This window comes from Haliotis asinina, chromosome 9 (assembly GCF_037392515.1).
Source record: "Haliotis asinina isolate JCU_RB_2024 chromosome 9, JCU_Hal_asi_v2, whole genome shotgun sequence".
NCBI lineage: Eukaryota > Metazoa > Mollusca > Gastropoda > Lepetellida > Haliotidae > Haliotis > Haliotis asinina.
Window position 1 is genome coordinate 4,822,694 of NC_090288.1, and position 16,709 is coordinate 4,839,402.

The 16,709-nt window shown below is 36.7% G+C and overlaps 1 protein-coding gene across 1 annotated transcript in view; it reads left to right on the forward strand.

Annotated features, from left to right (window-relative positions):
• Positions 1-14,933, forward strand: part of LOC137296605 (haloacid dehalogenase-like hydrolase domain-containing 5) — a 57,105-nt gene extending 42,172 nt beyond the window's left edge. Inside the window, exons 5-8 of the mRNA XM_067828415.1 lie at positions 3,589-3,763; positions 7,464-7,509; positions 11,367-11,506; positions 12,485-14,933. Coding sequence (XP_067684516.1) covers positions 3,589-3,763; positions 7,464-7,509; positions 11,367-11,506; positions 12,485-12,914 — 791 coding nt within the window. The 3' untranslated portion in view covers positions 12,915-14,933. The remainder of the gene's footprint in view (positions 1-3,588; positions 3,764-7,463; positions 7,510-11,366; positions 11,507-12,484) is intronic.
• Positions 14,934-16,709: the final 1,776 nt, after the last annotated feature.

A 16,709-nucleotide genomic window follows, 5' to 3' on the forward strand; every position in this document is an offset into this window, starting at 1 on the left:
AGAAATGGAGAATTTAATGTACTGACTAACTTGTTTCCTGTTAATCAAGCGGTGTTAGATGTGTAGTCTAGTTCAGAAATGGTGAATTTAATGTACTGACTAACTTGTTTCTTGTTAATCAAGCAGTGTTACATGTGTCGTCTAGTTCAGAAATGGTGAATTTAATGTACTGACTAACTTGTTTCTTGTTAATCAAGCAGTGTTAGATGTGTAGTCTAGTTCAGAAATGGTGAATTTAATGTACTGACTAACTTGTTTCTTGTTAATCAAGCAGTGTTTGATGTGTACTCTAGTTCAGAAATGGTGAATTTAATGTACTGACTAACTTGTTTCTTGTTAATCAAGCAGTGTTAGATGTGTAGTCTAGTTCAGAAATGGTGAATTTAATGTACTGACTAACTTGTTTCTTGTTAATCAAGCGGTGTTAGATGTGTAGTCTAGTTCAGAAATGGTGAATTTAATGTACTGACTAACTTGTTTCTTGTTAATCAAGCAGTGTTAGATGTGTACTCTACTTCAGAAATGGTGAATTTAATGTACTGACTAACTTGTTTCTTGTTGATCAAGCAGTGTTAGATGTGTAGTCTAGTTCAGAAATGGTGAATTTAATGTACTGACTAACTTGTTTCTTGTTAATCAAGCAGTGTTAAATGTGTACTCTAGTACAGAAATGGTAAATTTAATGTACTGACTAACTTGTTTCTTGTTAATCAAGCAGTGTTAGATGTGTACTCTAGTACAGAAATGGTGAATTTAATGTACTGACTAACTTGTTTCTTGTTAATCAAGCAGTGTTAGATGTGTAGTCTAGTTCAGAAATGGAGAATTTAATGTACTAACTTGTTTCTTGTTAATCAAGCGGTGTTAAATGAGTACTCGAGTTCAGAAATGGTGAATTTAATGTACTGACTAACTTGTTTCTTGTTAATCAAGCAGTGTTAGATGTGTACTCTTGGACAGAAATGGAGAATTTAATGTACTGACTAACTTGTTTCCTGTTAATCAAGCAGTGTTAGATGTGTACTCTAGTACAGAAATGGAGAATTTAATGTACTGACTAACTTGTTTCTTGTTAATCAAGCAGTGTTAGATGTGTACTCTAGTACAGAAATGGAGAATTTAATGTACTGACTAACTTGTTTCTTGTTAATCAAGCAGTGTTAGATGTGTACTCTAGTACAGAAATGGAGAATTTAATGTACTGACTAACTTGTTTCTTGTTAATCAAGCAGTGTTAGATGTGTACTGTAGTAGAGAAATGGAGAATTTAATGTACTGACTAACTTGTTTCCTGTTAATCAAGCAGTGTTAGATGTGTAGTCTAGTTCAGAAATGGTGAATTTAATGTACTGACTAACTTGTTTCTTGTTAATCAAGCAGTGTTAGATGTGTAGTCTAGTTCAGAAATGGTGAATTTAATGTACTGACTAACTTGTTTCTTGTTAATCAAGCAGTGTTAGATGTGTAGTCTAGTTCAGAAATGGTGAATTTAATGTACTGACTAACTTGTTTCTTGTTAATCAAGCAGTGTTAGATGTGTAGTCTAGTTCAGAAATGGTGAATTTAATGTACTGACTAACTTGTTTCTTGTTAATCAAGCAGTGTTAGATGTGTAGTCTAGTTCAGAAATGGAGAATTTAATGTACTGACTAACTTGTTTCTTGTTAATCAAGCAGTGTTACATGTGTAGTCTAGTTCAGAAATGGTGAATTTAATGTACTGACTAACTTGTTTCTTGTTAATCAAGCAGTGTTAGATGTGTACTCTAGTTCAGAAATGGAGAATTTAATGTACTGACTAGCTTGTTTCCTGTTAATCAAGCGGTGTTAGATGTGTAGTCTAGTTCAGAAATGGTGAATTTAATGTACTGACTAACTTGTTTCTTGTTAATCAAGCAGTGTTAGATGTGTAGTCTAGTTCAGAAATGGTGAATTTAATGTACTGACTAACTTGTTTCTTGTTAATCAAGCAGTGTTAGATGTGTAGTCTAGTTCAGAAATGGTGAATTTAATGTACTGACTAACTTGTTTCTTGTTAATCAAGCAGTGTTAGATGTGTACTCTAGTTCAGAAATGGAGAATTTAATGTACTGACTAACTTGTTTCCTGTTAATCAAGCGGTGTTAGATGTGTAGTCTAGTTCAGAAATGGTGAATTTAATGTACTGACTAACTTGTTTCTTGTTAATCAAGCAGTGTTACATGTGTAGTCTAGTTCAGAAATGGTGAATTTAATGTACTGACTAACTTGTTTCTTGTTAATCAAGCAGTGTTAGATGTGTAGTCTAGTTCAGAAATGGTGAATTTAATGTACTGACTAACTTGTTTCTTGTTAATCAAGCAGTGTTTGATGTGTACTCTAGTTCAGAAATGGTGAATTTAATGTACTGACTAACTTGTTTCTTGTTAATCAAGCGGTGTTAGATGTGTAGTCTAGTTCAGAAATGGTGAATTTAATGTACTGACTAACTTGTTTCTTGTTAATCAAGCAGTGTTAGATGTGTACTCTAGTACAGAAATGGTGAATTTAATGTACTGACTAACTTGTTTCTTGTTAATCAAGCAGTGTTAGATGTGTAGTCTAGTTCAGAAATGGAGAATTTAATGTACTAACTTGTTTCTTGTTAATCAAGCGGTGTTAAATGTGTACTCGAGTTCAGAAATGGTGAATTTAATGTACTGACTAACTTGTTTCTTGTTAATCAAGCAGTGTTAGATGTGTACTCTTGGACAGAAATGGAGAATTTAATGTACTGACTAACTTGTTTCCTGTTAATCAAGCAGTGTTAGATGTGTGCTCTAGTTCAGAAATGGAGAATTTAATGTACTGACTAACTTGTTTCTTGTTAATCAAGCAGTGTTAAATGTGTACTCTTGTACAGAAATGGAGAATTTAATGTACTGACTAACTTGTTTCTTGTTAATCAAGCAGTGTTAGATGTGTACTCTAGTACAGAAATGGAGAATTTAATGTACTGACTAACTTGTTTCTTGTTAATCAAGCAGTGTTAGATGTGTACTCTAGTACAGAAATGGAGAATTTAATGTACTGACTAACTTGTTTCTTGTTAATCAAGCAGTGTTAGATGTGTACTGTAGTAGAGAAATGGAGAATTTAATGTACTGACTAACTTGTTTCTTGTTAATCAAGCAGTGTTAGATGTGTAGTCTAGTTCAGAAATGGTGAATTTAATGTACTGACTAACTTGTTTCTTGTTAATCAAGCAGTGTTAGATGTGTAGTCTAGTTCAGAAATGGTGAATTTAATGTACTGACTAACTTGTTTCTTGTTAATCAAGCAGTGTTAGATGTGTACTCTAGTTCAGAAATGGTGAATTTAATGTACTGACTAACTTGTTTCTTGTTAATCAAGCAGTGTTAGATGTGTACTCTAGTTCAGAAATGGTGAATTTAATGTACTGACTAACTTGTTTCTTGTTAATCAAGCAGTGTTAGATGTGTAGTCTAGTTCAGAAATGGTGAATTTAATGTACTGACTAACTTGTTTCTTGTTAATCAAGCAGTGTTAGATGTGTACTCTTGTACAGAAATGGAGAATTTAATGTAACTAATATTTCCCTGTTTTCCAGCTGTGATATTGTTTGGTGAGCCGGTGAGGTGGGAAACAAACTTGCAGATCATCATTGACGTGTTACTGACCCATGGTAAGCCTGGTCAGACTCAGAAGGAGACGTTGTACCCTCACCTACCTGTGTTAGCCTGTAATATGGACCTCCTGTGGATGGCTGAGGCGCCCAACCCCAGGTACGAATAGTCAACTTCAACAATCACCTGATTCCATTGAGGATAGGATCTTCTGGCACGTTCTAGGTGATGAATACGATTTGGTGGCCAGTATCACTTACTTGGTGGATGGAATTAGCCCAATTCTGTAGTCTGATGCTCATGATGTCAATCACTGGGTTACCTATTTACAGCCCACTGTTATTCAGATGGAATATTGCCGAAAGTGGCTTCAAACAAACAAACAAACAAACAAACAACAATCCCATTTATAGCAGACCTTTTTCTCCCTCCTGACAAAGTTTCTGCGATGGGAGATGATTTTTGTTCTGAATGGATTGCCAAAATCTTTTTTTTTCAATTTCACTTTTAATAGCTGCTGATGGATATGAAATGTACAATATTTGAAACATTGCATATGTTATCCCAGCCTTTATTGAGCCTATCTGTTTTAACACAAAATTCCCGAGTCATGGATTACTTTGACAAACTGTAGTGGAAATGGGTGACAATTAAAGAGACATTGTGTGATTTAGCTACAGTACTTTCATTTCTCATTATGTTTCCATTACATTCCCTTTACATTGTCATTACATTGTCATTACATTTTAAATACATTGTCATTACATTTTCATTACATTGTCATTACATTTTGATTATAGCTTTGTTAATTTTCATTACATTTTCATCATAGTTTTGTTACATTTTCATTATATTACATTACATTTCCATTACATTTTCATTGCAATTCTATTACATCTTAATTGCATTTTCATGACATTTTCATGGCGTTTTCATCATATTTCCTTTGCATTTTAACTATTTTTCTGTATGTTTCCTTTACATTTTCCTTTACATTTTCATTACATTACTTTCATGTTTTCATTAAGCACTATTAAGCTATTTTGTCTCTTAGTTTGTTTATACTGTCTAGCAAGGCATCTGACAGATAGGTGGCTATTCCACTTTGAAAGATCACATCATTGTTGGACATGAAGGATAGCAATGTTACTCGCCAATGGAAATATTGACACACTGAGAAAGGACTAATTGTATGCCCAGCACAACATACACATGCACCATATACTATTTCAATTCAGAGTCCATTGGCTATTCATTCACTGATCCTAGTGACCTGGTTTGTCTGCTCCACATTCAGGACAGAGGTGAAGGCCAGAGTTGAAATGTCAGAAGGGTAAACTATACAGGACCAGTATCTGGTTAGGGGAGATATTTGTTTTGATACAACCTGATGAAGAGAAAGGAATATTTGTGCTGTGAAAAATAGTTGTAATGGTTTTATGTAATGAATCAAACATCTCCTCCAATAAAACATAGGCTTGTGAATGTTAAGCTGCCTTCATGAATTTTGCTCTGTCAGCATATTTCATTGTTGCAGTCATATATCTGTTTCTCATGAACCAGATTAATATTTTACATGCTGCAAAAGCGATCAGAAAAAGTTTTTGAGATAAACTGGTTATTGCGTTAACAATGAAGTTATATTTGAGGTTGCATTTTCTCAGTGGAGCACAAATTCTGGTACTTTTGTTGAGTTTAATCCCATCCAGGATACAAACCCACTATCTCAGACTCAGGCACCTAATCATGGTGCACACACAGTCAGACATCTATCACACAGAGCTACTGAGGTTTCCACAAAAATGGATAGCAGACAACCAATAGTCTATCTCTGATGAGTGTAAATTGGATCACAATTGTTCAAATGTTACACTTGACAATTCTCTGAATAGCATTGTGTATTCATGGTATTCACAGATGAATTAGACTTATTTAAATGATATTTACTTCTAGTTTTGTTGTTTAAGTCAGCAAAGTCAAACTAACACTTGGTTCTGGCTGAGAGGAACAGATCCTCAGAAATACACTGATCATTGACACAGTTCATCAGACAGCATTTTGTCATATGAGTTTTTATGATTGAAGAACCAAAATAAACTAAGTTTGATCAGTTAGTTTGGCTTATGAATTACATATTCTATCAAACAATTACAAGTTGACCAGTCATGTGATGAAACAGGTCTGTCAAGTTCATTTAGAACCTGGTCATAAAAATAGCTGAACCGTCCTGTGGACATGTACTTGGGTAACCATCCCTCCTTGATGACTTGACTTGGTGCATGTCATTATATCTTGATGACATAGGGTGTTGCTGATAACAAGATTTTCTGGTCCAAGCTCAATTATTTAAGCCATGATGATAAAGCTGAAATGTTGCTCATTGCTGCATTTAACAACAAACACAATGGACAGTAACAAAATCCTTGAAAATGAACTCCCACCATACACAGACAGGTTAGCAATTAGCAAACATTAGCGTCACACAATTCATTCCAATGTCAAGGTCATTGTGGTTTCTCTTCATGTGTAATAATTGCAGATCTGTGTGAACCATTTCTGAATTACCATGTTTGAGAATCTCATCATGCAGATCCTCAGGAATATGGAATAAATAGAAATAGTTCCATCTAAAACTGTATCATTTCTGTTTTCCTTTATCATGATAATACTGGAATATTGTCGTAAGTGGCTATAAAGACAATTACTCCATTGTTTGAAGGATATTTATATATACTTGAAAATATTTTACTCTACATTGTGAGTTTTTTCACTTTGAACTGTAAGCCACATAGAGGTCTGTATTCAACTTCCATTGGTTCTTTAAATACAATGAGAAGTATGACATAGGTATGGATGTGTGTTTTTAATGGACACGTGTTACTGCTGATCTCATTAGAGGTCATGTTGACCCAGTCCTGGAGTCACAGTGACCCAGCGTGACAGTGGGTATATCATTATTGGTTGTAATTTTCCACACACCTGTCAGTTATTAAACCAATAAACCTGTCAAGTGCTTCCCAGAACTTACATGTTTCAAAGTTGATCATTTGACTTCCTTGTGTTAATGTCAAGTTAATGTTATTTGACAAATGCTGGACAAAAAGGTTAGGAGTTGAATATTTGTGAGGATATTTTTATTCACTGTGAAACTTATCACTCAAAATTCCATTTTAGCTTTGACTGAACCTCAGTTCTTTTTTGATTGAAAACATATTTTTTTTATTTTGATCCCACTCTGAGTTTTAGTTTTAGTTCCATCCTTAGTTATAGCATTGATACATCTCAGTTCTGTCTTTGATCTCACCATTTTAGCAGTTATGTCTCTATTAATTTAGACCTGTGAAGGTCCGGGGTAGAATAGGCCTTCAGCAGCCCATGCTTGTCATAAAAGACGACTATGCTTGTCGTAAGAGGCGACAAATGGGATCGGGTGATCAGGCTTGCTGACTTGGTTGACACATGTCATCGGTTCCCAATTGCGCAGATCGATGCTCATAATGTTGGTCACTGGATTGTCTGGTCCAGACTCGATTATTCACAGACCGCCGCCATATAGCTGGAATATTGCTGAGTGCGGCGTAAAACTAAACTCACTCACTCACTCACTCACTCACTCTATTAATTGAAAACACTTTTTTATTTTTGTCTTTCCCTGAGTTTTAGTTTCATCCTTAGTTTTAGTTGTGATCTTTCCTTCAACCTTTTCATAAATCCATCCTTCCTTCATCCTTTCATCCTTGTTTAGATCCCACCTACTGCACCTTGAACTCATTTTCTATATACTACCCATTGTAAAGTCTGCTTAATGATGTCATCTTCTTCAGCATAGTCTCATACTGAATGTGTTCACTCTTTTCAGATTTGGACATGGATGTTTCCTTCACTGTCTAGAGAGTTTATATCAGGTGAGGGAATATGTGTATTTATACCATTTAAGTGAATGTTTATGCCAGGTGAGTGAATGTTTATACCAGCTGAGTGAATGTTTATACCAGCTGAGTGAATGTTTATAACAGCTGAGTGAATACATGTATTTAAACCAGGCGAGTGAATGTTTATGCCAGGTGAGTGAATATTTATACCAGGTGAGTGAATGTTTATACCAGGAGAGTGAATATGTGTATTTATACCAGGTGAGTGAATGTTTATAATAGGTGAGTGAATGTTTATACCAAGCGAGTGAATGTTTATACCAGGTGAGTGAATGTTTATGCCAAGTGAGTGAATGTTTGTACCAAGTAAGGTAAAGTTTGGAGTGGTTGATGTTGATTTGGGTATAGTCTGCTTGGGCTAAACATGGGATGGGTATAGTCCGCTTGGGCTGAAGATGGGATGGGTATTGTTTGCGTGGGCTAAAGATAGGATCGGCATAGCCCACTTGGGCTAAAGATGAGATGGGTATTGTCTGATTGGGCTGAAGATGGGATGGGTATAGTCTGCTTGGGCTGAAGATGGGATGGGTATTGTATGCTTGGACGAAAGATGGGATGGGTATTGACTGCTTGGGCTGAAGATGGGACGGGTATTGTCTGCTTGGGCGGAAGATGGGATGTGTATAGTCTGCTTGGGCTGAAGATGGGATGGGTATTGTTTGCTTGGGCTAAAGATGGGATGAGTATAGTCTGTTTGGGCTGAAGATTGGGTGGGTATTGTTTGCTTGGGCTAAAGATAGGATCGGCATGGTCCACTTGGGCTAAAGATGGGATGGTTATTGTCTGCTTGGGCTAAAGATGAGATGGGTATTGTCTGATTGGGCTGAAGATGGGATGGGTATAGTCTGCTTGGGCTGAAGATGGGATGGGTATTGTATGCTTGGACGAAAGATGGGATGGGTATTGACTGCTTGGGCTGAAGATGGGACGGGTATTGTCTGCTTGGGCGGAAGATGGGATGTGTATAGTCTGCTTGGGCTGAAGATGGGATGGGTATTGTTTGCTTGGGCTAAAGATGGGATGAGTATAGTCTGTTTGGGCTGAAGATAGGGTGGGTATTGTTTGCTTGGGCTAAAGATAGGATCGGCATGGTCCACTTGGGCTAAAGATGGGATGGTTATTGTCTGCTTGGGCTAAAGATGAGATGGGTATTGTCTGATTGGGCTGAAGATGGGATGGGTATAGTCTGCTTGGGCTGAAGATGGGATGGTTATTGTCTGCTTGGGCTGAAGATGGGATGGGTATTGTCTGCTTGGGCTGAAAATGAGATGGGTATTGTCTGTTTGGGCTGAAGATGGGATGGGTATTGTCTGCTTGGGCGGAAGATGGGATGGGTATTGTGTGCTGGAGCAATGAATGTGGACTGTTAGGGTATGACACCAGAAGGGGGTGAATCTTATAAACATGTTCAGCTGTATTTTCGCAATCTCAGACTGCAATAAAACTGGGTTTGAAATTGTAAGCGGTTACCATGCTACGGTACGTATTGCGGTACAAAGTCTTCAGTTTGGTCTGTTTCAGTTCAGTATGTGAGATATGATAATAATGCAGAAAACTCACAACAAGATCTAAACCTTTCACTGTTTAATAAACTGAGAAATAATAACAATAATGTGTGTTATTTTGACTGAACAAAACTGTCATTTTTTGACTAGATGGGATAAGATACAATAACCAAATTTTGGGATTGCATTACAATATACCGAACTGAAGGCAAAATACTACGTTTCTACCAATGCTGTGGTATACCGTTTCACCCCTAAACAAAACTTGGTAGGTTATGGCTGTGGAATGTGTTGAGCAGGTGTCACCTTGTCCCAACAGTCTACCAGCCATCAGGACTGATACATACAAACAACTGCATCATTGCAAAACATTGTTAGAACTGCAAATTTATGCTAACCATAAAAGTATTAAATACTTACGTTCTTGTGATGTAAGTATGACGACAAATATGTATTTAAACTTAACCAACCAAATTAACATCACTCAAGCTTGGAAGTAATTTCAAGACAGCGTAATTATAATATTTGATGCATGAGAGAGCTAGTGTCTTATGAATATTTAATGTTGATGTTTAATAGCATACTTTATGTTTAATGAGCCTGCATAAGGTGACTCGGTCTAAGATTTTCTTGTCCTGGCTGAACGTTCATGCTTTGTTTGCTCTTACGTCAGGACAACACAGCAGCTATCGTTGGTGCTGTTTCCTAAGTTGCCGTTCAATTTACAGTGCACAATTATGTTCCTTGGTTTGAATCCTCTTCTTTTATGATTCCATGTTCATCAGCACCATACCTGTTTACCCAAGTGATACATGTCTGAAACCTGCTTTACTTCACGCTTTAGTGACTTCCTGTGGTGCAGCTGGAAAGCTGGACTACTGATACAAACAAAGAATGCGTGATGGTGTGGTAGCCTTACTCACTCACTCACTGCTAAAAAACTCACTCTCCAACCCATTCACACGCTCAATCACCAACCCACTCACTTGCCATCTCGCCAACCCACTCTCTCTCACCCTTTCTCTCATCCACACATTCATTACTTACTCATCAACACACACACTCACTCACTCACTCACTCCTCAACATTCTACCACTACCACAGCATGTCATACATCAGAATGTGATGGGTATACATGTAGGTGATGGACACATATTGGATGATGTCCACGACTCCACACAAGTAGCAGTGTGTCACATGTCACAGCAATAAATCTCAAGCAGAACGATGCTTTTAATAAAAGCATATGCATATTTAATGTATCTTCACCAATTTATTCATATTTTGTCCCTATGATGGTGGTTTTGAATTTCTAGTTTCTAGTTTGTGTTATTAATGGATATTTATTTCACAAAGGCTGAAGCAAATTGGATTAAAAGACTAGCAGAAATCTTGATATCCTGTATTATTGAAGTTAGTTTAGCTTATTCACATAAGAATGAGTGCAGAAACAGTTTTGTAAATCCTCGGTTTGATAGATGCTTGTTTTCGTGTCATATGTATATTCAGTAGTCTTCATGTTTAATACGTCATATATGCCCTAAGAAACTGTATATATCTGTATCCAAGCAGATCCGTAAACACCACAGCGGAATCCCTGAAAATACCACATGAAGGATCTCCAAACAGAATTGAAAGATTCCTGTGTATATACATTCAGGATCAGTTACAAAAATAATTGATTGAATCCATGTGTGTACGTCAAGGATCTCCTGTAAATACATCAAGGATCTCTACATAGAGCAATCCTTGTGTTAACATGAAAGATCTCTTGTGTTTATATCAGGGATCTCTATTTAGAGCTCTGTAAACTCCTGTCTACATCTGACTTTATGTACATACATCAAGGATCCCTGCATAAAGATCCCTTAACTCCTATATTCACAGCAAGAATGCCTACATACACATTGAAGGTCTCCAGTATAGACATTCACAGTCTCCCCTGTGTGTGTGAGCAAAGGATTTCCATATCCCCATGAGGATTCAAACCAAAGGGCTTTTATCTATAGATCCAAGAGAATCGCCCACATGCACACAAAGATCTTAAACTGAAAGAAGTGACATTGATCACTGCCATGGTACAAAGGAAAATCTGACCTCTCTGGTTTATCACTTGTTAAGGAAACAGTACCAGTAGATTATGCAATAGTCTGGAATCACTTGCAGTGTGTGTGTATGGAGATGTCAAGGAGTGATGTGGTATATGCTCACTGACATCAGATAAATCATTAGCCTGCCCTCCATGAGTGTTTCATGATGACTTGTTGCCAATGATTAATGGCTTCATATTATTCTTGTAATGAATTTTATTTTTCCAATTACAGAAAATCACAGGGCATGAGTTGAAATACACAGCTTTAGTTGGCAAGCCGAGTGAGATAACTTATCATCATGCCGACTACCTTCTCAGTCAGCAGTCCCGCCTGTTGGGGCTGGATGGAATCAGCACTATATACTGTATAGGGTAGGTCGACTTTACATCAAGCAGACATGCCAAAGCAAGTTGAATTCAACATTCTAGTTATTTCGACAATTGCTTTGCTATCACTATATTGGGGAAGTACGTGCGTGATCGGAGTGCACAAACGGTTTCATCGGTAGGATGGATGCCCAGTTCCTGTCGTGAAACATTTTATTGACAATTGAAATCTGGAAGTTAAGTTATGTAAAGAGCAAATAAACATCAATATTTTTTACCCGAGATCATTAATACCACTTTAGATACAAAATCAATTTCCTGTATAACAAAAGATAGTGAGCGAAATTCAGCAAGACCAGTCATCTGCTAGTGACAGTTTATGTATAAAACAAGAAGCCACATGATCAAAACACGCTCTTGTAGTGTGGCAGTAAAAGTATGGCTCATCATTGAAAACAGAATGCAAAATACCCAGATGTGGCAAGCGGCTACAGTTTTGCTGATACGATGTCATCAACGCTATTTTTGTAGGAAACACATGTTATTTTTGTGTGAAATTGATGAATATATCTTTATCACTCAAGGTTAGCAAAATCAAAACTTTAAATGATTTAAAAAATAAAAATTATGTTTTTGTCTTACATCGTCGAAAACCCCTAATACTGGGATACTATATAGGGTAGGCTGACTTTACATAAGACCTATACTGTATAGGGTAAGTCGACTTTACAACAGACTGTATACAGTATTGGGTAGGTCAACTTTACATCAGACTGTGTAGTGTATGTTAATTTTACATGAGACTGTATACTATATAGGGTAGGTTAACTTTACATGAGAATGTATACTGTACAGGGTAGGTCAGTTTTATATGAGACCTAATACTGTATTGGGTAGGTCAACTTGTCATAAGGCTTTATACTGTATAGGGTAGGTCGACTTTACATTGTATATGGGACAGCAGACAGCAGGTCAACTTTTCATATCAAACAAGCCAATTTAATCCATCCCTCTTTCTCACAGTGACAACCCAGAGACAGATATATATGGAGCAAATCTCTACAACCGCTACCTCAGAAAGAGACTCAAGTCTAAACAGAAGCGTCTGTCAGCCAAGGCCGTGGTCAAGCAGGCTGTTGCCCATGCCAGCGGCCAGCAGGTGTCAGACATGGATGACGACGATGATGACTCGTCTGAGGAGTTGGAGATGTTAGAATCACAGTCGGAGGGAGAAGAGTTTGTTGATAATTTCGCCAAGTCGTGTGAAAGCATTCTGGTATGTACCGGTGTATACTGCTCCGAGAGAGACTTTGTGACCTACGGGGGCAAGCGGCCGTCAAATCATAATCACAGAGATTTCGTAATAGACCCGGACCTCAAACGGCCGTGCCATGTCACGCAGAACGTACTAGAGGCAGTCCAATTGGTGTTTGAGAAAGAACAGTTCAATTGATGATGGCTCGATTGATTAGGCAAGTTAGTCTGTTGGTTGTTCAAAGGTAGACCCAGCAACTGTAAGTAGTGGTCAGTTGGCTGGTGATTGACAGGGAAACATTGTGGAAGCTCAAATGATATATTATTCACAGGGGCAGATTGTTTTATCAGAATCAAGCAGAAGCTCAAATGTTGTATTATTCACAGAGACAAATTGTTTTATCAGAAACATATTTAGCCATGATAAACTCTCTATGTATTTTAGAGAGCTTCATCAAGCACTATCTAAAGACTTCCAGACCTCAAAGGCTCATTTTTGCCTTCAGTAGCACATATCTCTGAAACTCAAGTGGTTATTATCCTAGCAGTCTTCCTCATTCACAAATGTATTTTAGGTATATGAAAACAAGTTATTTTTATGTTGGGCCTAATATCTGAAAAAACCCAATTTGATTGCATTGTTTCATGAGAGACAGAAGAACGATAATCTTGTAGAAAGTCTCATGAATGATATTCCTTTTGAATCACCAGCCAGAAATTACTTGTGAAACATTTGTAGTCTGGATGCCGCTGTCCTCTCCGAATGTGTTTATATTAGTAAACATTGATATTAGTTCATCCTGATTGAGGAGTGATATACTTTGTATATATATATATAAAAGTGCCCAATGGTACTGGTGACTATCCTTAAATCAGGTGTCCAGTTTAACAGTGTCTGTATTAAGAAGGTTCCACTGTGCTCGGTGGGAAATTTGGTAGCTGTCTCTCATTGTCTCAAGACTTAGCTGATTATATAGAGGTGGCTGTGCTTCTGAGATCAGTTATTTTATCATATTTGGATCGCTGACCTCCAGTTTGGAGAGCAGGTTGGGTGTTTACCTTAAGAGCTGAACGTCAGTTAATTCTCTGCAGTGTCATACCAAATGCTGTTGAACAATGGAACTTGTTAACTGGCCACAAACACACAGGCTCTCACACCAACACACAGACACACAGGCTCTCATACAAGTTCTCACACAAACACACATAGACACACAGGCACTCACACAAATGCACATAGACACACAGGCACTCACACAAATGCACAGACACACAGGCTCTGACACAAACACACATAGACACACAGGCACTCACACAAACATACATAGACACACAGGCACTCATACAAACATACAGACACACAGGCTCTCATACAACTTCTCACTCAAACACACATAGACACACAGGCACTCACACATATGCACATAGACACACAGACACTTGCATAAACACACATACTCTCACACAAACACACATAGACACAGAGGCTCTCACAGTCGCACACACAAACACACATAGACACACAGGCTGTGACACAAACACACAGAGACACACAGGCTCTCACACAAACACAGACACACATACTCTCACACAAACACACAGGCTCTCACAGTCACACACACAAACACACATAGACACACAGGCTCTCACACAAACACACATATACACACAGGCCCTCACACAAACACACATATACACACAGGCCCTCACACAAACACACATAGACTCACAGACTCTCACACAAACACAGACACACAGGCTTTTTTTATTTTATAGTTTAATATTTTTATACATGTATATTAATTAATATTTCAAATTTTCCGATGTTATGAGATTAAATAATTTTATGTCTTTGTTAGTAAAAATATTTGCCCCTCAGTGAACCAGATTTGTGAGATCAAAGGATGATCTCAGTGTCCCAAGTTCTGCTAATCTTGAGATAATGAGCCATCAGGTTAGAGGCCCTGATTAAGCTGAAGTGAAAATGAATCTCATGCTCCTCAACAACCCTGTGGAGATGATGTGTGTGATAGATGATATTAAAATATGTATTCACTTATACAAGTTGCCATGCTACATGAATATATTGTTTTGGGATTTGGTAAGGCTTGTTTCAGGAAAGATGCTCTTTCTTCAATTGCATTTTTTAATGCCACAAAATATTTGATTTTTTAAAATATTATTTTAAATTTTAAATGTATGTTTATATCAACTAATGAATAGCCTAGAGGTAGATAAGGCTAGATGTAGTCTAATGGTTAATCAAGAATTAAGTTGGCAATAACTGTTAGTTAGTTACAGCTTTCATGTTTTACAAAACAATGGTAACAATATTGAAGCGAAGGCATGTATGTTCTTGCAAAGATTCGTCATAATGATATGGTGACTTAATGTAAGCTGAGTTGAGCATTTTTATAAATCCTTTTTCTCAAAATAATCCTCCAACATGGGTTTCATGTTTTACAGAATGATAATAACTTTTTGTGACTATTTCCTGTCTTAGCTGCCCAGAGAACTGCACCCTCTGTGTTTGTGTTTTGTATTGACCAAGTGACCCTGATTGAATAACTAAGGTTTTTTCAAAGGATAGATATTTTTTTAGATATTATTAATTTAATTGGACCATGCCTTTTAAACTTAGGTTTGATGTGAACACAGTTTTCAAAAAGACATTGAACAGGCAAACCATTTGTGTGATTTCATATTCTTTCTTGAAATTTAATAATTTTAAAATGAAATTCAAGATGTGAGATATATTGTTTACAACTTGCCTTTACAGATGTAATAAACACCTCAAAATGAACTGCAAAAAATGTTCTCCACAAAAATGTATTTTCTTGAAATTTAAAATTAGTATTTTAAAATTTCAACTTTGTTACTTGAAATTTCAAGGTATTTATAAAATGCACATGACCCCATAATGCCTCAATCACAGAATCTGTGGAATATCCTTACATACTCGAGTATTACTGTATAATGTCTTGATTTAGAATGGCTCTGGCTCTACCAATTTGAGTAACGCGTCCTTTGGTTGTTCCTGTGTCTAATATTTGTTCATGAGATATTGTTTTAGAGAGGCTTAGGGTGTATTCCATTTTTTCGTACAGTCCCCAGAGTGTACATACTGTAATCAAGATGAGGTAGTGGTGGGGAGGGAAGGTAAAGGTTGTTCTCATACTACTAGGATGAAGACATTTGTTAGATATTCTGTTAATTTGCAGAATGTATTGTTGACTGGTAAACAGATTTCTGTGCCTTTTGACCTATATCATAACTTACTGATTTTATCTTGTATTGTGACACATTTCACTTAATATTACAAACACATTTTAGCGCTGAATAGATTTAATGTCAAGACCCTCTTCTGAAAAACAAGTTTTAAGACAATGTTAAAGTGTTTGAGTTACCATCACCTTAGCACTATTCTCCCTTTGTGGAGGGAGACCTTGGCTGTCATCCAGATTGAGTTATAATGTGAAATAGTGAAATTACTATTCTTCAGTATTTGACAAAGTAATATGCAGAGCTGGAATGTTTGGGAGGATTATATGTATGGTGTATTCCTTTCATCAAAGAAAGCAACTTTGGGAACAATAAAATATTTGAGCAGGATATTTAATATTGAGGCAGGGATAAAAAACAATAATTGAGTTGCTCACATGACAAAATACATTGTGTCAACAAATGGTCCAAATCTGGAGACCAACACCAACACTAATTATCATTTTAAGCTTTTAGTAAATTACCCCAGTCCCCGATTTCTCGAAACAAACTTAAGTTTTTATTCAAATTTCAAACTCTGTTTGACAGTTTTAAACAGCTGAATTTTTAACTCAACTGTATTTTTTAAATCAAAAAGCCCTAATCATTTCAGCAATCTATCCCTAAAACTCAAATTGTCAGCTATGTTTAAGTATAATATTGATTTCAGTTCATTCTGGAAAATTGATTTTCTCAAATTTGAGTAAACACTTTACCTTAAGTCAAAACTCAG